The sequence below is a fragment of the Alexandromys fortis genome, unplaced genomic scaffold (genome assembly GCF_014885135.2).
Source record: "Alexandromys fortis isolate MF-2015 unplaced genomic scaffold, M_Fortis_MF-2015_v1.1 scaffold_88, whole genome shotgun sequence".
NCBI classification, from domain to species: domain Eukaryota; kingdom Metazoa; phylum Chordata; class Mammalia; order Rodentia; family Cricetidae; genus Alexandromys; species Alexandromys fortis.
Window position 1 is genome coordinate 5,528,756 of NW_026067961.1, and position 26,152 is coordinate 5,554,907.

The window sequence follows — 26,152 nt, forward strand, 5'->3', positions numbered from 1 at the left end:
AGTCCCAGGCATGACTCGGTTTCCCCCACAATACTTCCTATCTGTCCCTGTTTAGCACAGCAAGGAGTCTCTCACTGCCAATTGAGCAATGGGGAACCTTCCCACAAAGCTTCCTGACCCGTCCCTCCTTAAAGTATTTATGTCACTCACGTTCCACTCTCGCAGGAGCTAAAGCTTGTTTGTTTCAGGGGTTCTCAGACTTCCTAATGCTGTGACCCCTCAATACAGCTACTCATGTTGTGGTGACCCCCAACCATAAAATTGGGGGGTTTATTGTTGTTGATGATGTTTGTTTTTAATTTTTTGAGACAGGGATCCTCTGTGTAGCTTTGGTGCCTGTCCTGGAACTCACTCTGTAGATCAGGCTGACCTTGAACTCAGAGATCCACCTGCCTCTGCCTCCCAAGTGCTGGGATTAAAGGTGTGCACCATCACCCAGCTTCATAAAATTATTTTGTTGCTACTTCATACCTATAAATATTTGTGCTTTTCAACGGTCCTTTGATCCCTAAAGGGGTGGCGACCCACAAGTTGAGAACCACTGGTTTATTTGCTTATTTATTTATTTGTCTGGTTGGCACTGACTCCCCCCCCCCATCCTTCCTCCATTTTATGCACAATTCACAGACGTTGCCAGCATCATATGGAGTCACACTGGCATCACGACCCTCGGCTGTCCCCTGGACCTCACACACTACAGTGAAGAACTTCTCAGAATTGCCTCCGGTGCCACTTCCTCCTGGCCCTGGCCACTCCTGTTCCATGCAGACTCCACAGAACTGCGCTGCAGCAGACCTCCTAAAACCCTGTCTTCCTGTGGAGAATCAGAGTCCCAGCCATGCCAGCCAGAACCCAGCCCGGCCTGTGCCCCACCATCACTCACCAATCTCTCTCTCTCTCCTTTTATTCCACTCTAAGATTTTCTAATATTGCCAAGGGAAATTTTCTTCCCTAAAGAGTTCTTGAAAGACAAGTGTCTGTGAGTTCCAGGGGATCTGATGCCCCCTTCTGACCTCTGCAGGCACCAGGCACTAAGTGGTGCTTATACACACACGCAGGCAAAACACTCACACTTGACTGTAGGCCAGAGAAAGAGACTTGAGAATAGCCAGAAGCAAACATAAAAATAATAAACCTTTAAAAAAAAAAAAGAAAGAAAGAAGACTGGCAAAGAGAGGGAGTCACCACTGTCATCTAAGAAGATGACGCCCACAGCAGGGATCCTCAGCAAACTGGTGCATTTCCTTCCTTCGAACCAACTTAGGTCACCCCAAGGAAACAACCTGGACCTGGCCATGTGTGCTCACGTGTCTGATACTGACAACACATACCAGAGGTGTCAGGGATAAGATGATCTGTATCACACATGTGTCTGCTTCAGAGCGCTATCACGTGAGCTCAGCGCTTACCTACACACACCCCATAAGGGGCTGGGACCACAAACCAGAACGTTCTCGGGGAGCCAGCACAGCAAACCCAGGCTGTCTGGCAGCTCTAATATCAGTGATGTGTGGCTGAAACTCATTTGTTCTCTCCCTACACGCATGGGTGCCGGTGTGTCCCAAGCACTGATCTAGCGAGGGTGCTAAGGACAAAAGTGGACACGGTCATCATCTCTGCTGTCGTGAGTGACAGACACACCTTGAGTCAGTTTCCCCACCCGGGAAATGGCACCAATGAGTGCTGGCACCTGACTTCCGGAAGCAGTAAGGACAAGTGGCCCACGAAGAGCCCCACGACAAGCTGGGAACCGTCAGTTCACTGACAGTGAGCTCACAGCCATCTCCAGTCACGTTGAGACAGCAAACTCATTGCCAAAATGATCCCAGAATAAGTCTCCACGTCTGGCCTTGCTCCAACACAAAAATAATTTGAAGGAACTGTGAGGAAATCGGACACCGAAGACTTATATAAAAAGATAGAAGCCTATTTCCCACATAATACTAAATGGGAGAATATACATTAACATCTTTAAAAATTACATTTATTGCTAGGTGTGAGAGCGCACACCTTTAATCCCAGCCCTTGGGAGGCAACTGCAAGCAGGTCTCTGTGAGTTTGAGGCCAGCTTGCTCTACAGAGTGAGTTTCAGGACAGCCAAGGCTAAGAAGGCAAAACAATACAAAATTACATTTATCTATTTCTCTGTGTGTGTGCACATGTGCACACATGTGTGTGCATGTCAGAGGACAGCATAGGAGTCCATTTTTTTCCTTCCACCACAGATGAGGGACCCAGACTGGTGGCAAGTGCCTTTACTTGCTAAACCATTTTGCTGGCCTGAAAACATTTTTTTGAATGTTAAATAGGATTCCACTGTTAACACGGAAGCAGCAGACGTACCATCTCACACTCTGGACCAGGCAAGGCTCCACTGCTTTAGATAGGTTTGTACTATTGTTATCTCTGGTGGTGGTGGGGGTGGGGGGTCAGGACTCACTTACACCATGCTACCCTAGCTACCGCCCGGTCCACAGCTGTGAATTTAAGCTCTCTGACACATGTACACAAACAAATTCCCCAAGCCGAAGGATGTTTAAATTTTGGGGGTTTTCCCTGTTTTGAGGCGGGGTTACCCCCCGCCCCCAGGTGTTAAACTGCTCTATGTTCACAGAGGATGAAACTGTGGGGTAAGTAACTGGCTGAAGGCCACATGGTCAAGGTTCAAGCGCTACCCACTGGCTCTAAAGCCTGTTCCTCATAAGCCTGTCTGCTCAGCCTCACCAGGGCGACATTCTGGGATATGATGGCCAGGCACGGCAGGTGCTCCCTTCCACATCCCATACACCTGTTCAGGCCCCAGGCAAAAGGTCAAAACCCCTGCTGCCGTCAGGAGTACACATCCACAAAACAGCCAAAGTGGAAAAATGTGAACGTCTACCTATGGATGGGGGAAAACCAGAATGTGACATGTCCACACAAGGGACTGCTACCCAGAAATTAAGAGGAACGAGGTCTGGCGGATGTCACCACAGAACCCTGAAATCAACAGCAGTTACTAAACACCGGAGATAACCTTATGGGAAAGCAGCCAGAACAGGCAAACCTATGGCAGTTGCCAGGGGCTGAGAGGACACTGCAGAGGGCTGTGAACCGGGGCACTGTGGAGGGCCGTGAACTGGGGTGGGGGTTGCTTCCTGGAGTGCTGAAATGCTTTAATAGGAGAGGGGTTGATGGGTGAACAGTCTTGTGAACACGGTTTTTTAAAATTCAGTGGATTACAAAGGCTGACTTTTCTGGTTCATGAACTGCATATTTTAAAAAAGAAAAAGAAAAAAAGATCAGGTATAGAACACACACCTTTAATCCCAGCACTCAAGAGGCAGAGGCAGGCAGATCTCTGTGAATTAGAGGCCAGACTGGTCTACATAAAGTGAGTTCCAGGACCGATGTGGGATTCCCCTCTGTATGCTGTGCATGTTTTATTACCATTGGTTAATAAAGAAGCTGCTTTGGCCTATGGCAGGGCAGAGTAAAGCCAGGTAGAAAATCTGAACAGAGATACAGAGAGAGTAGGAGTTAGAGAGACGCCATGTAGTTGTCCAAGGACACTTACTTTACTGGTAAGCCACAGTCTCATGGCGATACATGGATTAATAGAAAAGAATTAATTTAAGATGTAAGAGCTAACTAGAAATATGCATGAGCCACTGGTGAAACAGTGTTGTAATTAATATAGGGGCCGGGAAACGAATGTGCAGTCTGGGTTTACACAGGACAACCAGAGCTGCACAGTGAGACCCTCTCACCCTCTCAAAACAAAAAAGGAATATGTGAGTGGTTAAGGGTGACTCGGGTCGACTGCAGGTCAGTCCAATTACACACCATGGATTGGTTCTACACTGCGTCTCTGAATAGTTGATCTCAATTTATATGTCAATAAAAAAGAACTGAGGACTCCTAAAACCATGGAATATTATAGGTATTGCTTCATTCCAAATACATTTGATAAATGGTATAATAAAATTAATTGTTTTTTTCAGGACAGGGTCTCTCTGTATAGTTCTGGCTGTCCTAGAACTCACTCTGTAGACTTGTCTCTGCCTCCCTTCTCAATGCTGGGATTAAAGGCATGCACCACCACCGCTGGGCAGCAAAATTAAATCTTACTAGGTGGTGGCACACACTTATAATCCCAGCAGAGGCAGGTAGATCTCTGAGTTCGCAGCCAGCCTGGTCTACATTGAGAGTTCCAGGACATCCAGGGTTACACAGAGAAAAACAAAAAGCAAACAAACACACACTCACCCAAACAATAATAATAAATGAAAGAAGACGTCTTACATCATCGGGGACAGAAAAGTAAACTCAAGCTCACGAGAAGAGGCTCCCTCTATGGCTGTTAGGATGTGAGGTCCAGTCTGTCCCCTTCCCTTCCTGACTTCCTGCAGCTATAAACAGCACCGTGACAGAGTGTCCCCTGTCCAGCCTGAGCTAGAATCTCACCTCTAGGGCCGAGTGGAAAGCTCAACAGCTCTGGGCCTCAACTCCCCCCTTCTCTCTTTATTTAAAAACACTTCTATATTTTTATCTTTTGTGTGTGTGTGAGTATTGTCTTTCATAGATGTCTAAGTACCACGCGTGTACCTGATACCCACAGAGAGCACCAAATCTCTGGGAACTTCAGTTACAGACAGTGGTCATGAGCCACCACGTAGGTGCTGGGAACAAACCCGGGTCCTCTGGAAGAGCGGCCTGTGCTCTTAGCCCCTGAGCTTCCTCTCTTTAAAATGAGGCTGGCAGAAAACATTCTTACTTTAAGTGGCAGAGAATTAAATACAAATTTTTATTTATAAAGCACTTGGAGTGGTGCCTGGAATCTATTCTTGATGCTTAGGCACAAATGTATTCTTAGCTGTGTAGTAGGACTGAGCCCCACACACAGGCCACACACAGCTGGCTTGGTAAATCGAGGCCGGAGGCAATGAACACAGAACCCAGGGCTTCAGTCATTTCTTTGCTATGTTTTGAGAAAGGGTCCCATGTAGCTCAGGCTGGCCTTCCTCAAACTTACTATGTATCAGAGGATGACCCTGACAGTTTAATCCTCCTGCCTCCACCTCACAAATGATGAGGGGATTAAAAGCATGCACCACACCACAACATGTTACATGGTTCTGGGCTCTGAATTTGAGGTCTGTGTTGCTAAGCAAGTTCATTCCCTGCCTGAGTTACTACCCTCTCTCTCTCTCTCTTAAATTTATTTATTTTTTTAAACATTTTGTTTTTGTTTTACATATATTATGTTTGCCTCATGTGTCAGTGCACCTGGTGCCCTCAGAGGCCAGAAGAGGGGGTTGTATTCCCTGGACCTGGAGGTCCAGCTATGAGCCCCTAGGTGGGTGCTGGGAATTGAACCACTCAGTCATCTCCCTGGGCTTCTAAATCACTTAAAATGCAGGAATGTATATAAATCCACTCAAAACACATTCTAGGCAACCACACTAGAACTGTGATATAGCTCTAAATGTCACATACAGAAGAAGCAACTGTGATTACTTAAAAAACACAGTGGAGCTGGGTACCTAGAACTCTGGCTTCAAAATCCAACACTCTCTCCTGGCCTCTGTAGGAACCTGCACCCAGGCACAAAAGGTTGTTTGGGGCTGGGGAATGGTTCAGTGGGGAAAGAGTTTGATGAAGCCTGACCACCTGTGGTTTGGATTCCCAGAACCCACACAAAAGGTTGATACAGGTTGGAGAGGATGGCTCAGTGGTTAAGAGCTCTTGCGGAGGACTCGGATCTTATTCCTAGAACCCACATGGTGGCTCACAATCATTTCTAACTACAGTTCCAGATCTGACATCCTCTTCCGGCCTAACACACCTGCACACATGTACAGACAAAACACTCATATATATATGGTTTTAAAAAACTGAAAAAAGGGCTGGAGAGATGGCTCAGTGGTTAAGAGCACTGGCTGCTTTTCCAGAGGCCCTGAGTTCAATTCCCAGCAACCACATGGTGGCTCATAACCATCTATGAGATCTGGTGCCCTCTTCTGGCTGCAGGCACACATACAAAGAGAATACTACATACATAACAAACACACAAACAAACACCCTCTTCTCCTTGCTAATGTATCAAAAAAAAAAAAAAAAAAGAAAGAAAGAAAAAAAGAAACCTTTAAAACCTGACACAGCCACACATGCGCATGTGTAATCCCAGCATGTATCTGACTCTGGGACTGAGAAAGGACAGCCTTCCACTAGCCAAGGCTGACACGATGCAAGAATAGACCTGACTGGAAAATACCATTAAATGTCAGCAATGTAGGAAAATTACCACATGACCAAAACCTCTGATGTTATCCTACAGATTTTTCTCTGTGAAGACACAGGATACAGTCTTATAAAATAACTCAAATTAAACATTTATTAACTTTAGTAAGTGGGGTGTTATGCCTGCCACCACAGCCCTCAGAAAGTTGAGGCAGGAGGACAACAAGTTTGATGCCAGCTTGCATTAATATATAACAAAACCTGTCTCAAAATGTAATAAAAACAAACAAGCCAGAAAGTGGGGCTGGAGAGATGGCTCTTCCACAGGACCTGGATTTGGTTCCTAGCACCCACATGGCGGCTCACAACCATCTCTAACTCCAGTTCCAGAGGCTCTGGATGCCCTCTTTTGGTCTCCTTGGGTACTGCATGCACATGGTGTTCAGGCAAAACATCCACACACACAAAAGTAAAAGAGAAAAAAATGAACCCACTAAGCTGGGCATGGCAGTACATGCCTGTAAAAAACATACTGGGGCATGGTGGCACACACAATCCCTGCGCTCGGGAGGCAGAGGCAGGAGGAGCTCTGTGAGTTTGAAGCCAGCCTGGTCTACAGAGCGAGTTCCAGGACGACAAGGTCTGTTACACAGAGAAACCCTGTCTTGAAAACAACCAAAGCAAAAGAAAAAAATGGAGAATGTGCTCAGAATGCAATGTATGTTCCTTAAATAGCACAACACCATCCGTGATTTTAAACCACAGAGAGAGGGGCTGGCGGAGGCCTCGGTGGCTAAGGGAACCTGCTGCTTCTGTAGACCTGGGTTTGATTTCCCAGCATGCACAGCTCCAGTCCTAGTGGCTGTGATGCCTTCTTCTGACCACTGTGGGCACCAGGCATTCACACGGTACACACACACATATGCAGGCAAAACATTCGAACACATAAATATATAGGAAATCCTTTAATTAAATAAAATTTAAAGATTGAAAAAAGAAAGTAATCTAGGCTAAAAGAATTTCCCCACAAAGATGGCTCAAAGTTCCTTAAGTCTGTGTAGACAAAAGGAACAAGACTGCGTGCCATGAAGTGACACTGGCATTTGAGCACTCAGATGCAGGTGAAAGCCAGGGTCACATCCAGGTCCCCGGCCCCCACATCGATGCTATACTGAACAGTGCTCACGTGGTCTGTGTGCTCCCTCTGGCTGCGCTTGTCTAGACGGTATCTGCCTATCTGCACAAAGCAGAGCACGTAATGATGCAATTATGCTAAGTATTTCCCCCTTCGACCGGCAGAACAGCTCTGCTCAGCTACCCGACTGTTAGAGAGCATGTGGTGCCTGGAGCCACAAGCAGCTCTCAGCTACCGAAACCCTTCCTGAAAGGTCCAGTCATCCAGGCAGATGGAAGCTGCTTCCTCCCCAGGCCAAGCTTGCCACAGAGAACAGCTGGCCACCGTACCTGCAAAACGCAGCGGTGAATCTTTATCCAGGGCGATGAGGGGAGGGTCCAGCAGCACCGTGTTGTCGTTCTCGGTGACTATCCCGTGGTAGGTGGGCTCGAGCCACGGCTTGTGCTTATTAACTGCATCGGGAGAAAAGGAGAAATTAGGTAAGAATAGGGCCGCAGCTCTAACCCTCAGCCGCCTTTGAGGACGAATGCCGGCTGGCTACACACGTGTGTGCACACACGAGGTAAGGCCACCAGCACACAAATCAACAAGGTCAAAGGAGATGGAGCCTCTGGAAGTAAGAGGATGTCATTACTGGAAGAGGCCACATGAAATCTAGCCCAGATCACAGAGACAAAAATGGACTCTGAGCCACAGGCTACTCCTGGGGCAGGAGCTCTGACGACGAGGATGACTCAGACAGGTCAGCAGAGCCACCCTCCTCCCCATGCAGCAGCAAGGATGGCTGCTGGCGCTGACAGAATCAGGAAAAGCTCACAATCTGCACAGGTCAGCCTTCTATCAAAGGGTTCATCAGACAGAGGGCAACTCTGCTGCGCAATGAGCTGGGCAGTTCACCCACTGGGAGACCCCAGGCTCTTCCCAGAAGCTTTTCACATAAACCACACTGGGAAAAAAGCTGGGACACACCTGGGGGAGGTAAATAGCACTGAAAACCACTCACAAACTCCGACACTCTCTCATGTCTCAACACCCTCTAATCTTAGTGCCCCCCCACTCCCCCAGGGCCATGGTATGTAGCCCAGGCTGGCCTCAAATTCAATCCTCCTTCTGCCTCCCAAATCACTGGGCTCACAGCTGCACACCACTGAATCACACGCCAGTCTTTCATTCTACAATGCAAACAGTTAGCTTGGCTTGCAGTTAATAGTAACATTTGATACAAACATGTATTAATACTCTGTTTTACTAATAAAATTACAGGCATAATAAAATAAAATTGAATTTTTATTCCAGTATTTGAGTCCATAAAACTCTTAGGATATCACCTTGGTTTTTTCCAACACAACAGGAACATAAAATTATTAAGCAAAGCAAAATGCAGGGTGCCCGTCACGTCCCAGCGGAGTGGACGGGCTGCCGCCTTAATGGACAGGCTGCAGCTGAAAATGGTTAACAAGTTTCAGAGTAGAAAATAACTCTGTGGAGACTAATTCCACCACCATCCCAGCATTCTAGCTTGATAATTCCAAACTTCTCAATTGCTCCTTTAAGCTGGCAGTATAATGAGAGATGGCCATTTCTAGAGACTGAACTTTTCAATAATTAATGAATGATATTTTTAATATTTCATCACTTTCAATTTGCATTATGAAACATTTATAGAAACAAGTGACTGATGTTTCTGTAATCATCCTCTCTCCAAAACCACCAGAAGATTATGGGCTGTAAATCCAGAACACATCAGCCATGACACGGTCCTACACACGACAGGCTGTACGTCCAGGAACACGTCAGCCATGACATGGTCCTACACACTGTGAGCTGTACATCCAGGAACACGTCAGCCCTGACAGTTCTACACACTGTGGGCTGTATGTCCAGGAACACGTCAGCCATGACATGGTCCTACACACTGTGGGCTGTACGTCCGGGAACACGTCAGCCATGTCAATCCTATACCTCACTCACTTCATTGCACTCCAGATCAAATCCAGCGACATCTCAAACAGCAAAACTGGCAATCAAAGCTGCAGGTGAGTGGAGGGGCTCTCTGGAGTTACTCTCAGATGAAAATGATTTGTGACTTCAGATTAAACCATTAGAAACTTGATTTAAAAGTCACTATAAGGAGGCTGGAGAAATGATTCAGCAGTTAAGAGCACTGGCTGCTCTTCCAGAAGATCTGGGTTCAATTCCCAGCACTCACATGGCAGCTAGCAACTATCTGTAACTCCAAGATCTGACACCCTAACACAGACAGACATGCAGGCAAAACACCAATGCACATAAAGTAAAAATAAATCAATATGAGCAGTGAACCTCTAGGTTAACTTCAAGTATGAAAGTTTTGTCCCAGGCACATCCCAATTCTGTGGGCTAAAGAAGGCTGTTCTCCTGCCTCAGCCGCAGAAGCAAGAGACACTGGCAGGTTGGTTTCGGATTCACGGTGTGCTCGCTACAGGGCTCCTGCCGTCAACCACACACTGCACAGCTTTCTCGTCTACTTTCTATCCTTTATAAGTAGAAACTCTGATGTATGCTTCCTGCTTCCAAATACCTAGGCTGGTCACACTGTACCACTTCAATCCAAGACAAACTGAATTATGGTCCATCAAAAGACGCCGCAACCCTGGGATACTGCCACCAGGTGGCAGCAAGTGCTTGGCTGTTATGCTTGATTTTAAAAAAGAAACTTTACATGAGAAAGCCACGAAGAATAAATAAAAGGTAAAACAAATAAACACCCTCTGGCCCACCCCCTGGTCACTAAAGGAGAATCAGCAGCCCCCCTGAAGATGATAGAGCTGGCAAGAGCAGCAAGACTCGAGTCCCTAAAAGCTAGTGGTACAGGCCCACTTCTGCAGACTCAGGAGGCAGAGGACAGCAAGTTCAAGCTCAGTCAGCCTGGACTACACCGTGAGTTCCAGGCCAGCAAGGGCTACATACTGAGATTTGTCAAAAATAAATAACAAATATTCATAATAAACAATGAAGTAAATTCTCTGATTCTCGTTCTCTCGAAAACACTGGGGTGGGAGAGGCTGGAGAGACCACTCAGCAGTTAGGAGAATTTCTCACTCTTGCAGAGGACTTGGGTTTGGTTCTCAGCACCACGTGGTGGTTTACAGCCATCCATAATTCCAGCTCCAGGGGACCGGACACCCTTTTCTGCCCTCTGTGTGGGCACCAGCACACACTTGGTGTGCAGAATACATGCAAGCGACACTCACGCAGAGTGTAAAATATAATTCAGAACAGTGAACAGGTTGGTACAGTTTGGATAGTGAGTGACCCCAAAGGTCTAGACACTCTAACTTGCTCCCTGGCCTGAGGTGCTATTGGGAGGTGGTGGAACCTTTAGGAGATGGGACCAGATGGAAGAAAGGTAGGTCATTTGGGGGTGTGGCCAGGATAGTGGCCCCTCCCTCTCTCCCCTGCTCACTATTTTCTCTGTTTCCCATCCACTAAGTGAGCAGCCTCCACTACACACTCCATGCAGTGGTGTACGAGTCTCCACAGGCCCAGAATGAGGAGCCAACTGACCACAGGCTGCGGGCTGACCACCAACACACCCTTCTTCGTGTAAGGGGATTCTCTCAAGCATTTTTCACAGCAACAGAAAGCTGACGGGAGGGCATTTGCACGGTTGCAAACTGGAAATGCAGAAGACGCATTCTTGGGGCTGGAGACTCACAATAACTCTCCAGTAAGAGCAGGAACTGCTCTTGCAGTCCTGAGTTTGGCTCTCAACACTCTGTCAGGCAGCTCACAACAGACCGAATTCCAGGTCCAGGGTGATCCTCGGCCAGGGGCACCTGTGCTCATATGTGCATAGCCACACACACACACAATTTAAATTAATAAAAATAAGCTGGGTGGTGGTGGTGCACACATTTCCCCAGCACTCATGAGGCAGAAGCAGGTGGATCTCTGAGTTCAAGGCCAGCTTGGTCTAAAAATTGAGTTCCAGGACAGTCAGAGCCACACAGGAAAAACCCTGTCTCAAGAAAAAAAGAAAGAAAGAAAGAGAGAGAGAGAGAGAGGGAGGGAGGGAGGGAGGGAGGGAGGGAGGGAGGGAGGGAGGAAGGATGGATGGATGGATGGAAGGAAGGAAGGAGAAACCTCTGGTTGGCATGTTGTCCTTAGACCTCCAAATGTACATTGGTACACACGCACGCACACATGCGCGTGCACACACACGCCAATAATATTAATAATAAAATGTAAAAACAAAAGACACATTCTCAGACTGAGTCCTGTCTCCATAAATTCTTCTCAGCTCAGACCATCTGTGGTCCTTCTAACCAGCTGAATGTCACAGGCCTTCAGCTTCTCAGAGCTATGTGTTTCCAGCAGTCTTTCATCTCTGTGCAGAAGGCAGGCTGCAGGGTACTGGGCTCTTGGGACACTTGGGCAGAGCACAAACATGGAAATGCGTCTGCCTTCCAAAACTCTTCAGCCCTGCTGACAGTGCCCTCACAGAGTGCTGGTGAGCCAGCGCTGGGTGAGGGCAGCTTCACAATGAGGACTACATGCCAAGGCAGCTGCCGACGCCTACTCCCCTGCCAAAGGTCAAGTGAGAGCAAGCAAGATCTTCCCCTCCCGAGATACACAAGCCATTGCTTCTCAGAACTTATGAGCCAGAACCAGTCAAGAGTCAATCAAAAGCCTGAGGAACTGTAATTCCACCATGTAAACTAGACATATAGACATGGAGATGCACCTTTAATCCCAGCACTCGGGAGGCAGAGGCAAAGGCAGATGGATCTCGGTGGGTTTGAGGCCAGCCTGGTCTACAGAGGAGTTCCTGGCCAGCCAGAACTGCACAGTGAATTCTGGGATTAAAGGCACGTGCCCCATGTCTGGCCAGCAGTTTAAAAAGAACAGGAGGGCAGAAAAGACGGGAGGCCTGAACAGGAATCAGTGAGGTTACTGTGCAAATTCTGCTCTGCCTGGCAGAACTGCACGGGGTGGGGTGCGGGGGCAAAGGGGACTTTCTTTTTGCAGAGGTAGTTTGGTATCGGGGGCCTCACACATGCTAGGCGAGCGCTGGCAGGGGATGAATGGACCACCTCACTTAAGTAACCGCCATAAACCTCTGAAGGCTATAAGCATGATCAATGTCTCAGAAGAAGCAGCGAAGGCAGGACCAAACTTCTTAGGCCTCCTCCCAGGCTGGGGGACAAGCCCAGGACCATCCCCCATCAACTAGCAATTCCTCAAACTCCCATTAGCATAACTCATGCTAAAGAGAACCCCCAGATGCAAACCTTTAGCACAGTGGTTCTCAACTTGTGGGTCGCGACATTTATGTTACAATTTGTAACAGTAGCAAAACTACATACAGTTAAGAGGTGGAAAAGGAAAGAACTTTATGGTGGGGAGGGGTCCCACAACACGAGGAGCTGCATTAGAGGAAGGTTGGGAACCGCAGCTCTAGATTTATTCTTTCTACTCAACAAAGGAAGAGCGTGCCACAGTGATGGTGCTAAGGGAAAGCGGAAGAACCTGGCACTGCTCCTCCTCAATCTACCCCCAGCTACGGGCTCAGTGGTGGAGGCAGCCGCTCTCTCGGATTTCGTAAAATGCTTTCAAATTACTCAGTAACCACCCCCACCCCCCAAAACTAAACTAAAGCAGCTCGGTGCTTCCCACTCTTGGCCTCTGTGGGTGCCGTACACACCTGGTGCACTTACACACACACATAGGCAAAACACCCATAAAGTGAAAATAAATGTGAAGGAGAAACAAGCTAGCTAATTAAATGTGCAGAGCTGGGCCTCCAGAATCTTCCCTGGGTAAGTCAGCCAGGGTTCGTCTACAGCCAATGTCAGAAGTCCTCTAGGGCAAATCCCAGTCCTCTTCCCTAGAGAGGCGACTTGGATCCACCTCATTAAGAACATTTTCCACATTAAAACCACTGCACACTCTAAAACATCCAACCACATCATTTATGTGTGTTAAGTCGGTGTGGAATATAAAAATACACAGTGTTCCATGAATTCTGAAATAAACACATCGGCACTTGGTTTTCTTAGCAAATAGCACAGAGGAAGGGCTGGGAGGCGACTCCGTGAACAAAGCACTTGTCACGCAGGCATGGGGGATGGAGTTCAGGTCCCCAGCACCCAGATTAAAAGCAGGACAGCACCCACCTGCAACCCCAGCCCCGGAGGTACAGACAAGGGATCCTTGGAGACTGTAGAATCCTGAGACTAGCGATCAGCGAGCTCCAGGTTCAGCGAGAGACGCACGCTGCCTCAATATACAGAGACGTGATTAAAGCCGGCAGCTGCTGCCAACCTCCGGCGCAAGTACTCCTGCGCGCACGCACACAAACAGGTGCTCCTACCACAGAAGCACCTGGAGTTAGAGGTGGGAGGTTCAGGAATTCAAGGTCATTTCCAGCTCCTTGAAGCATTCAAGGGGAGGGGCGAGAAACACAGTTGTAATTTCTCAGTCTGTGAAAAGCACTAGCTTGTGACGCGGCGTCGAAGAGGCCGGATTCTCTAGGAGGGTGGTAGAGGATTTAAACACAGCACAGTCAGCTCCGGCCCTACAAGCGTGCAGATCCAAGTCCACTATGTAGACTAGGCTAGCCTAGAACACACTATGTAGAACAGGCTGGCCTAGAACACAGAGTTCTGCCTGCCTCTACCTCCCAGATGCTGGGGTTAAAATCTTGTGCTACCATATCGGGCTTAACAAGTTTTCTTTTAATGCTTACAGTGTGGTGAGGATGTGGCTTTGGGCAAAGCATGAATCTATCCCAGGCGGCGGCAGCAGCGGCAGCAGTAGCAGCAGCAGCTGCCCATTAGCTCAATTTTCTACCACTGGGCCCTCCATAAAAGGTTATGCTTCATTTTCCAGTGCCTTCCTATGACATTCACACTGTTCTAAAACAAAAGCCATTGCAGTGACATTAACTGAAGATGTTATGTTTCCAATCTAACTATTTTTCTCAATATTAAATTCATCCTAAAGCAGGGCAGGCAGCCATCCAAACCATCTGATTGAAGGTCTGTGTGGCTGTCTCCTGAGCATCCTACAAGGCTTGCAGTGTCCGGAGGGCTTGTCAGTCTCATCAACGTGCTCCAGCAGGTGAGCCAGCACCCGGAGGCCAGCTGCAGCAGGCAGGGCATCTCTTCCGCTGCTCCAACGGGAGCTGGACCCAAGCACTGCAAACAAGACAAAGGTCCGTGTGCTCCTCTCTAGAAGCTGCCAAAGGTGACAGGAAGGAGTGCAGGGAAGGCCAACCTGAAGTGTTGAGGAAATCAGAAATCTCCCTCTGAATTTGGCTGTAGGCTGGGAAGGTCCAGGTAAAGGCGCCCCTGGGGTCACAGAAGTCCTTGTGTCCTGGACTGGGGACAGACTCGAGCAGAGATGCCGATGCCACATCCTAAGCTTCAGCATTTCTGGGAACAGAACAGGCTCTCACCTGAGTACGGACTACATAAAGGTACATAACTTGGCGCCTAATGTTTGCAGCTCACCTCCCAGCTTCCTGACTCAGGTGGGTGGGGCCAGTTTCCTCTGAGATTCCACAGTGACTGCTGACTTTGTCTACTGAGAACTGGTTTTGGGGGACTAAGCACAAGGGTAGGAAAAAGAGTCAAGGGGGTTGGGGTTGAGGCAAAAACGCCCTTCTCAGGTGTTGCCTCTGGAGCCAGCAAAGGAGGGAAACTCATTCCTGAAGCTGAGGGTAGAAGAGACCAAACCTCGGACAGCAAAGAGTCACACTGCTGTGAACCCCAGAGTGGCAGGAAAGGAGGCCGGCTCCTGACTGCAGCTTTGGCCCGACCTGGAGGAGGCTGAGGCCCTCAGACTGACCAGCTTTGGGGTTGGCTGGGCCCTTCTCCCCAACAGAGAACCCATCACAATTGCTATCAGAGGAAGCTCAGGATCGGAGGTCACGTAGGGGAGAGTGGAAAGGTTCCTCGGCCTGAGTGGGTGATTGTGCCTAGAAGCTCCCTCTGAGCACCCCCACCTTGGCAGGACCAACTGCAGCTTCTCCTTCATCACTGGCAGCAGTCGGGGCCATCAGCTCCTTGTGTGGCTTTGGCCCCGTCCTCTCACCCTCAAGCATCTCAGGGATGACTGTTAATTCTGAGATATGATGCAGAAGCTCCCACAGGCAGAGCCATGCGGGGCTGCAGCCGTCATCACACTGCGGCTTTCTGCACTTGCTGCTCCCGTGTGCTTTCCAGTGCAGACTGCGACCAGTGTCTCCAAATCTCCCTACTGCGTCCTCAGAACACACTTATCTGTCCCACCTTTCCATCTCCTCCTACCTCGCGCACAGGCCAGCCAGTCACATACTAATTTGACCGGATGCTAATGATGCTGATGAATTAAGGGATCTATCTGCAGAGAACTTCAACAAGTTCACACGAAAACACAAACCATAGCAAGGAATGTGTACTCCACAACCGGGTGGAGGAGCAGGGCCCTTCGAAAACCAGTTCATCTTGCATGTGTCTGGCCACTTTCATCAGACAGCCACACATATGAATTATTCAGACTATGTATGTCTATGCAGCTTTCTGTTGGGGACTGCAGACCACCAGACTCTGAATTTCCCGTAAACAACTTGTTTTCCTCTGCTCTGAGCACGAGACCCTGACGGCAGGGGAGTGGGTGCTGATGGGTCAGCAGCTGAAAGATCCTGAGAGCTGGGGTGTGGCCAGAGCACTATATAAGCTGCCCCTGAACACAATAAAGGGGACATTCTTGGGGATTCGAGGATGACCCATGACTCTGTCTCTCTCTCTTTGTGTGTTTCAATATTGAGCCCCCTGCCCCGTAGTGCAGGAGGAACACTACAGGCATAGTACACGTAGTACAGGTGCTACAGGACCATAGTACACGTAGTAGCACAGATGTTACAGTTTTCTTTTTTTCTTTTTGAGGACAGGATCTCACTATGTAGCCTGATCTGGCCTGGAACTTACTCTGTAGACCAGGCTGGCTTCAAACTCACAGAGATCCTCCTGTTTCTGCCTCCCAAATGCTGGGATCAATGCTGTATGCCACTATGAACAGCTTTCTTTTTAAGACTTTTTTTTTTTTGTATGAGTGTCTTACCTGCACATATGTACCATGGGCATGCCTGGTACCTCGAAGGTCAGAAAAGAGCATCAGAGCCCCTGGAACTGGAGTTCCAGAAGATGGCAGTGAGTCACCTTGTGGGTACTGGAAACCCAATCCAGATCCTCTGCAAAAGCAGCTCGTAAGTGCTGAGCTGTCTCTCTAGCACCTACAGACAGTGTCCTACAGAACTGAATGCAGAACGCACAAGTAGCAGATTCCCGATGGTGACCACCCAGGAGCAGCTCGGTGTGCAAGGCTCTTATCAGTGAGTCATTCCAAACCTGGAGCAGTTCCTTCAATTTCCTCTTTTTAACGCTATCAGAAAGTACAAGCCAGGCTTGCCCTTTCCCACCTCTTTTATCATTGCCACATTTGTCTTGGATTTAAATAGGGCAGGGCCCTGTCTTGAGTCGGTAACTCACAGTCCAGCGGCATTTCCAGGTCCTGTGTTTTAAGTCTCCTGACCTTCATGCACAATGGGAAACTTTATCACACGCGGTTCCAAAAAGGCCACGCGGTATTGAAAACCTGCTGACATTCATTATCAATGCAAAACCCTTCCCAGCTGCTTCCTTAAGCACTGTCAAAGGCTGGGTACAATCACCTCTAAATCCATAAATCCTGGCCAGAACACCAGGGTTCTGTGCTCGCTCCTGGTTTCTTCTCCTTTGCTATTTACGTTCCTGTGCTGCAAATGACAGCAAGACTGAGGCCCTGACAATCCTGGATGATTTACAAAATAAATGCTAAGGCTCTGAAGATAAACAGAAAAGGAAGCTGCCTACATATTCAGCCACCGGGTCTCCCAGGAAGCTTGTTTATTTTTACCCCAAAGAACAGAATGTAACAATGAGACACTTGACTCCCAGGTAGGGGACCATGAAGAAGAAAAGAACTCGTTTTGCCTGAGTTGTTCTGGCTGTTCTAAATCCCAGGACACCAAGCTATGCCATCGCTCTCTTGAAGGGAATTACAGTGCTCACAAAGATGGATTTGTACGAGAGGGAGATGGGCCCACTTGATAGGCATTGCTGCAGAGGAACCATGTCCTAGGTTGGTTTCTGCGCCTTTAGAGGGGACCGACCAGGAACTGTAGGAGCCAGCGACAAGATTCACATGCACAGGCTCTCTGGATGCTTCTCTTCTGAGGGTCTCAGGAAGTCAGGCCGGGAGCAGCAGCTACAACAGGCTTAGGACAAGCACGCCCGAGCTCCGACCTGAGCCCCTGAATATGCAATGAGGCTGTCCCTTATATGCCAGCACTAAAAACAGGATGGGAGCTGGGGACTGGCCAAAGAGAGGCCGGGAGGACTTGCCACGAAGTTAGTAGCCTCCTGAAAAGGGCACCGAATCAGGAGAATCAGACCACCTCCAGCCACCTTTCAAAGGCTCCTCACTGGGCTCTCTCTAACCCATTTGTCAAATGGGAGCCAGAATGAATGGATGGAATGTGCGGTGATTAATCAGCCAATCAGAGGGAGGGTCACAGGCAGCTAGATGAATGGAATGGAGGAAGGACAAAGGCTTGCACCAGAACAAAGCATCACACTGAGAAGCTGAGCCAGGCAAGGGCTAGTGGGTCACTCCAGCACTGTCCTTGTAGGGACCTCCACTGAGCCCTCATCCCACACCACTGGAGGCAGCCAGAGAGAAAGAAACCAGGCTAGTTGATGGAAACCCGAGAATCCAAGTCACATGAAGAACAGCTGAGAGAACAGAGGATGCTTGGCTTGGAGATGTCAAAAGCTGACCTGCCTGGGGAAGTGAAGGGCAAGGGCTCCCTTTGCGGCATCTGCCAGAGCTGGAGATGGCTCAGGGGTACTTGATGCTCTTGCAGAGGACCTGAGTTCAGTATCCAGCAGCCACATGAGGCAGCTCACAAGTGCCTGTAACTTGAGCTCTTTAGGATCCAATGCCCTCTTCTGGACTCTTCCAGCACCCTAATGTACGTGGTACACACACAGACATTAATAAAGATTAAAAAATAAGGGCTGGACGGGGCTGGAGAGATGGCTCAGTGGTTAAGAGCATTGCCTGCTCTTCCAAAGGTCCTGAGTTTGTCAATTCCCAGCAACCACATGGTGGCTCACAACCATCTGTAATGAGGTCTGGTGCCCTCTTCTGGCCTTCAGGCATACACACAGACAAAACATTGTATACATAATAAATAAATAAATATTTAAAAAAATAAGAGCTGGAGAGATGGTTCAGTGGTTAAGGGCACTGACTGCTCTTCCACAGGTCTTGAGTTCAAATCCCAGCAACCACATAGTGGCTCACCACCACCTATAATGAGATCTGGTGCTCTCTTCTGGCTGCAGGCAGACATGCAGATAGAACACTATACATAACAAATAAATAAATTAAAAAAAAAACTTTCTGTCACTGTTGGGACTTTCTCAGTAAGCCAACAGCACCGATCCCACTGCTGAAGAACTGGAAAAGAATGGAGTCAAATAAACATGAATACTCACAGCAGCCGACGAATGGACGAGACGGGGCGTACTGTTTGCTATTTTGGAATGTCCCCCTTCCTATCATCTGTAGGAGCCAGTCAGCAAGCAGGACCCAAGATTGGGTCCAGCCATCAGTGCTTATGAAGGGGGAAATGTGGGAGCCAGCCATGATAAGCTAAATATAAACAGATCACCCAAAGGAAGTTCTTTACTTCCAACCATTATCACCTGCCAGAGTAGGACTCAGCCATCGATAAATTTCATAGAGGCCTGAGTCTCAGTGGTTTACCTGGTTGCAGGAGGAACCACAAACTGAGATTACCCGAGCTCCACCCAAGAACAGACCATCCAAAGAAAATGCCTAACATTCCAACCGCTGTAGATAGGATCACCTGCAGCACACTCACCAGGACACCCCTAGACAAATGTCAATCAGGGGTCTTGAACTTCAGAAACCTCTCACCCCCATCTTTACTACTATAAAATCCTATTCTGAGCTCAGGACTCTCCGTTTATTCCAATACATTGGACATGCGAAGAGACTGAGTTTGCAAACTTGCATAAAATAAAGGCTCTTTGCTTTTACATACGGGACTCGGTCTCCTTGTTGGCTTTTTGGGGGACTTTGAGGATTTGGGCATAACATCATCATTAGGTAATGTGGAAGCCGGTGTCTGCACTAATGGCCTAAGGAATGAGATGCAGAGATGGAAAAACTATCGGCCATCTCAACCCTATGGAGATACAGGCTAATGTGCATTTCAGAGTCCCAGCTACTAATTAAATAAAGTTACAAAAAAAAAAAACCTAAAGGTAAAAGCAGGCTTTAACACATAGTACAGGTATATGGTGGGCTGTACCATCCAGGCTCGTGTAAGCACAATCTATACTTACAGAACGATCCCATCGCCAAGCACACATGGCTGGTGTAAGCACATCCTATGCTTACAGAGCCATCCCATCGCCTAGCACACATTCCTCATGATACCTCTCCCCATGAAGCAACACGTGCTAGATTAGAAAAGAAAAAAAATCTAAGCCAGGGCCAGTAACACAAGCCTACAGTTCCTACAGCTCAGAAGTCAGCGTCTGGAGGATCACCTGAGTCTAAAGAATCCAAAGCCTCATGAGTACCTCAAACAAAACACAGAGGGGCCCTAAAGCAGTGGTTCTCAACCTGTGGGTCACAACCACACAATGGTTGCCTATTAGATATTTATATTACAGTTCATAACAGTGGCAAGATTACAGTTATAAAGTAGCAGCTAAATAATTCTACGGTTGGGGTCACCATAACATGAGGAACTGTATTAAAGGGTCACAGCATTAGGAACATTGAGAACCACTGCCCTAATCAAAGCAATAATGATATAAAAATAGTTATTTAAGCAGGGTAGTAGTGGCATAGGCCTTTAATCCCAGCATTTGGAAGGCAGAGGCAGGCAGATCTCTGTGAGTTCAAGGCCAGCTTGGTCTACAGAGTGAGTTCCAGAACAGTCAGAGATACACACACAGAGAAACCCTATCTCAAAAAAAAAAAAAAAAAAAAAAAAAAAAAAAAAAAAAAAAAAAAAAAAAAAAGAAAGAAAGAAAGAAAAGAAAAAACAAGAACAAACAAACAAAAAGTGGTTATTTAAGAAATCAAAACAAAAGCTAGAGCTATATCAGGAAATCAATAGAAAAATCAACAAAATCAAAGCTGGTTCTTTGAAAAGATGGAAAAAGATAAAACTTGTAGCCAGACTAAGAAAAAGATTCCTGATATCAGAAATGACAGCTCAGTGGTTAAGAGCACTGGCTGCTCTTCCAGAGGACCAGGGTTCAATTCCAAGCACCCACATAGCAGCTCACAATTGTAACTCCAGTTCCAGAAGATCCCATGCCTTCTGGCCTCCATGGGCACTGCATGGATGTGGTACACAGACATACAAAATAAATATTAAAAATAAAGCTAAAATATTTTAAGAAATGAAGAAAAGACCCCACTACAGATTTGTGGACATTAGATAGAACAAAGGAATAATATGGGGGCTGGAGCTATGGCTCAGAGGTTAAGAGCACTCATTGCTCTTCCAGAGGACCTGGGTTCAATCCCAGCACCCACATGGTAGCTCACAACTGTCTGTAATTCCTGTTACAGACAGGATCCAACGCCCTCACACAAACATGCATGCAGGCAGAACAGCAATGCACATAAAATAATTTTTAAAAAAGAATAAAGAAAGCCAGGCGGTGGTGGTGCACGCCTTTAATCCCAGCACTCAGAGGCAGGCGGATCTCTGTGAGTTCGAGGCCAGCCTGGTCTACAAGAGCTAGTTCCAGGACAGGAACCAAAAGCTATGGAGAAACCCTGTCTCGAAAAATCAAAAAAAAAAAAAAAAAAAAAAAAAAAAAAAAGAATAAAGAATACAAACAATTCTATGCACACAATTTGGTAAACTAAATGAAACAGATCAATTCCTTGAAAGGCAAAGTCTGCCAAAACACACACAAGGAATACACAAGCCAAACAGATGACAAAGGAGAAAAAGCCAGATGGCTCTGTACATGGCGATAAGCTGTTAAAACTCCTAATTCTGCTCTACAACAAGCTCAGGCCAGCAGAGCACATCTGTGAAGGATGTGCTCCACACAAGAGACACAAAGGACTCGAGTCTCAGTGAAGAGCCAAGTGCAGTCGGCCATAGTGCACACCTTCAATCCCAGCACTCGGGAGGCAGAGGCAGGCAGATCTCTGTGAGTTCGAGGCCAGTCTGATCTACAGAGCTAGTTCCAGGACAGCCAGAGCTACTTAGTGAGACCCTGTGTTTAGATAACTGGATGGATGGCTGGATGGCTGGCTGGATGGATGGATGGACGGACGGATGGACGGACAAGCCAGGTGCGCCTGTCACCAGAACCCCTCAAGAGACTGAGGCAAGAGGATCATCGAGCTAGTAAGAGACCAGCCTGGGTGACAGAATAAAGGCCTCGCCTCAAAGGGAAATGCAGGTGAGAACATGAGGGTGAGAGGCAACTCCGCGAGAAAATGAACAATCTTACCACAGGCTAAAGTCCTGACCCACCAGAATCTTCCACAGACGACAAGGTAAGTGAGTGTGTGAACGGATGCCCACACGCTGTCTTCAGGAAACTGCCCGTCTGAATGACAGTGAGACTCCACTAAACACACCAACGATTAGAACAGTCAACACACGGCACACTGAATGCTGGGACAGACACAAGCATGCAGTCACCCACCCAGAAAGACAGGAGCAGCTTGAGACAAGAGATGCCCTCCACCTACTGTTCTGGTACTTGCCCGTGTGAACTAAAAATGTAGGGCCACAACACATCTGGGCTGGCAGGTAAACACACCTGCCACCAAGCCTGACGATCTCGGCCCAATCCCCAGAGACCCACACAATGGAAAGAGGGAACCAACGCCTCAAGCTGTCTTCTGATCTCTGCATTTATGACATGGCACATGTGAGCACACACACACACGTAGAAGTGAACTTAAAATATTTTTAATTTTATTTTTCAATTGTGCATATTATGACATGTAATTTCATCACAATTTTAAAGAGGTAAGGGGGATTTACAGGGAATTAATAAAGCAACACACACACTCATCCAATTGGTCAGAACACAGCACGTCATTAGTTCACCCACCAACAACTCTTGCTATTGTTACTATATCATTTCACAGACAGAAAATCTGGGTCACAGAGAAAATTAAATAACCGTGATAGAGCTCACAGAAAGGGGTAACCACACCCAGATCCACCCTGTGGGGACTCTGAGGCAGAACAGCCAAGGAAGGCTGCCTTCCTACAGCAGGGCCAGAATCAGCCTTCCAAGGCAAAGCTAGCTCCCTGGTGAGCAGGGCTCCTCTAGAGACAGGCGAGCACGTAAGACAGCCCCCAGAGCAGCATTTTGTCAAGCTACTTCCTAAGGTGCCCGTTCGAGATGAGCACAGTGCAAGCTTCTGAGGTGTTTACACATGTAAATGTCATACAAGGTACAAGCCTGGCATGGTGGCGCACACCTTTAATCCCAGCACTAGGGAGGTGGAGGAAGGCGGATCTCTGTGAGTTCGAGGCCAGCTTGGTCTACAGTGTGAGTCTACACAGGGAAACCCTGTCTTTAAAAAATATATACATAATACATAAATATAAATACAATGTAGTAATTATCAAAAATTGTGCTGGGGTTTGCGGCGCATCACGCCCTTCTGCACTCTATGTGCTGCCATACAGTTCGTGAACCCGGCAAGGGGCTGGAGACTGAACACACAAAGACACACAGAGACACAGGTCATCCTTGAAACCAGAATGCCCCTTTACTGTGTACCAGAACCGCTTATACAGAGATTCTTAACTGATAGCCAAGCCCCAGCCAAACGCACCAGAAACCACTCTCCTGCCATCAGGAACTTCTGAGGGTCTCGTGCTCAGAGCAGCTGCAGGCTGTTTCAGAGCAGAGGAAAACAAGTTGTTTACCAGAAATTCAGGATCTGAGGAGTTCACAGCTCCCAACAGGGTTGAACCCAGGGTTTTGCATTTGAAAGCACATGCTCTAACATGGAGCTACTACACTCCCAACTGCACCAGAACTTTTTGCTTATTTTTAAGTTTTTTTTTCTACTTACATGTATGTTTATGTGTACTATATACATGCAGGAGTCAGTGGAGACCAAAGGTGTCAAATCTCCTGAAATTGGAGTTACATGTAGATGGAAATTTCTGTCCTGCCTGGTCCTACAGCTGTTCAGTCCCAAAGAAACATAGAGGCTTACATTAATTATAAACTGTTTGGCCTGTTAGCTCAGGCTTATTATTAACTAGCTCTTTCAACTTAACTCATAATTCTTGTCTATGTTTAGCCACATGGCTTGGTACCTTTTCTCAGTAAAGCATTCTCATCTTGCTTCCTTTGTGTCTGGCTAGCAAATGCATCCCTGCCTTTTCTCTTCCCAGAATTCTTAGTCTGGTTGCCCCACCTATGCTTCCAGCCTGACTACTGGCCAATCACCATTTTATTAAACCAGTATGAGTGACAAATCTTTACAGTGTACAAGAGCATTATCCCACAGCAGTTACAGATGGCTGTGAGCCACCGTGTGGGTGTGAGAAACTGAACCCCAGATCTACAGCAAGAGCAGTAAGTGCTCTTAACCTCTGAGCCATCCCTCCAGCCACCTCCATGTTCATTCTTAAATCTGCTGGTCCTGAGCTACAAAAACCACTGATAAGAGGTTACTTCTGCTTTGGTAAAATGTGTAAGCAACAGGATTTCTGAAGTTCCTTTTACTTCTAGAAATCCAGCAACCGTGAGTCAGAAGCTGGGGTGTTTGGATTTTGTTATTTAGATAACAGTAACTTTTTTTTTTAAAATTGAAGGGTTTTAAGTCCCTAATGTCCTAATGCAATACCATCCAAGGTACCAGAGCCTGTGTAAGTGGGCAGGCAAGTGTCAGCTTTACAACCAAGGGCTGTCACACACAAAGGGTAAGACGGGAGTAGAGCACAGTGAGGTGAAGCCAGATGCAGGGGATGTTGTCGAAGCAAAAACAAGGCATTGGCCTTCTCGAGGGCAACACCAAAACAAAATGCCCAGAGCTACCAGTTCACAGCCCTTCCCATGAGCACCCAGGCAGGCTTCTGAGGATAGATCTGTCCCGGGGGGAAAGCCAGATGCCGAGAAATCTCAGCGGATTTCTCAGAAAATAAAGCCAAGAGCAAACACAGACTCCATTCATCATGAAGCACTTTACAATGAAAGCACCCACTTAAAGGCTTGCAGGGCCTGCTGAGGCCGGATAAACAAAGGTGAGAATTTGTTATTGTTGACTGAGCCAACTCAGTGGTCCTTGTCCCACTGCCACCACCTCCCAAGAGAAAGCAGCCTGCAGTGATCAAGAACGCTGGCTGCTTTTGCAGAGGACCCAGGTTTAGTTCTCAGCACCCACATGGTGGTCAAAACCTTCTGTAACTCCATTTCCAGAGGGCCCTCCAATGTCCTCTTCTGGCTTCCATAGGCATTGCATGTATGTGCTGCACATATATACATACAAGCATACAGGCAAAACTCCTACATATATAAAATAAAAATTAATGAAATACCAGGCATGGTAGTGAACATCAGTAACCACAGTACTTGGGTGGTCGTGAGTTCGAGGTCAGCACTGGCTGCATGAGATCTATAATACAGCTCACAAGCAATGCCAGGCCTGAGGGCCAGAACGCCACTCTCTCCTGCACTCAGGGGGCCCCTCGTGGTTAATGAGGAGCACAGTAAGAAGCAGCAAGCGAACCCCTGTTCCGCAGAAAGGCCTCTGCAGACTGCTCTGCACTGTCACCCAGCAGTCAGAGGCAAACTACAGGTGACTTACCCCAGAGGGACAGCGGCTGGAGTACGCCCTGGGCTGGAATACACTCTGGACGGTATGCTCCAGTCTCTTGGTGGGGGGGGGGGGGGGAGTCTTTTCAGGAGCTCTACNNGGGGGGGGGGGGGGGGGGGGGGAGTCTTTTCAGGAGCTCTACACCTTTGCTTAGGTGGCTCCCATCTCTTGGGGGGGCTCCTTTTGGGAAGTCTACACCTTTGCTTAGGTGGCTCCCATCTCTTGGGGGGGCTCTTTTTGGGAGGGCTACACCTTTGCCTCGGTGTGAGGCTGAACTTTCCTCAGCTATTTCAAACACGACAGACTGGATAGAGAATTCAGCTTACTTCATAATCAGAGACTAGAAAACAAATCAGGGCCACTCTTCTGACTAAATGTTAACTATTTGTTTTTGGGGTGCTGGGCATCAAACCCAAGGACACCTGCATGTCAGCAAGTGTTTTTTTCTACAACTGAGTCACATTCCAGCTCTCTAAACTCTTTGTTTTAGGGAAAAGAAATGAATGTGTTAAATGACCATGTGGTGGCATTATTATTACTGTCACTATTAATTTGCTCAACTGGTCTTACTTTTGATTCTTTTTATTTTGTTTGTTTCTTGGCTTTTTAGTCCTGGCTGTCTTAGAACTCACTGTTTACCAGGTTGGCTTGGAACTCACAGAGATCCTCCTTCCTCTGCCTCCAGAGTGCTGGGACTAAGGGCATGTGCCACCACCAGCCTTCTAATATAGTAAATACACACAGAAACAAAACCATGTTAACATAAGTTCCTTAAAATCCTTAATTAAGTCCGAGAATGGCCTAGAGTGTAATCCTAGTACTCGGGAGATGGGAGGACTAGGTTAATGGTCACCGTAGGCT

The 26,152-nt window shown here is 47.6% G+C and overlaps 1 protein-coding gene across 4 annotated transcripts in view; it reads right to left on the minus strand.

Moving 5' to 3' along the window:
• The window catches only part of Clstn1 (calsyntenin 1), a 65,573-nt gene that overhangs the window by 25,944 nt on the left and 13,477 nt on the right, over positions 1-26,152 (minus strand). For all 4 annotated transcript variants that reach the window (XM_050153353.1, XM_050153351.1, XM_050153354.1 and 1 more), the window contains exon 2: positions 7,687-7,809. In XM_050153353.1, the coding sequence (XP_050009310.1) occupies positions 7,687-7,809 (123 nt within the window). The remainder of the gene's footprint in view (positions 1-7,686; positions 7,810-26,152) is intronic.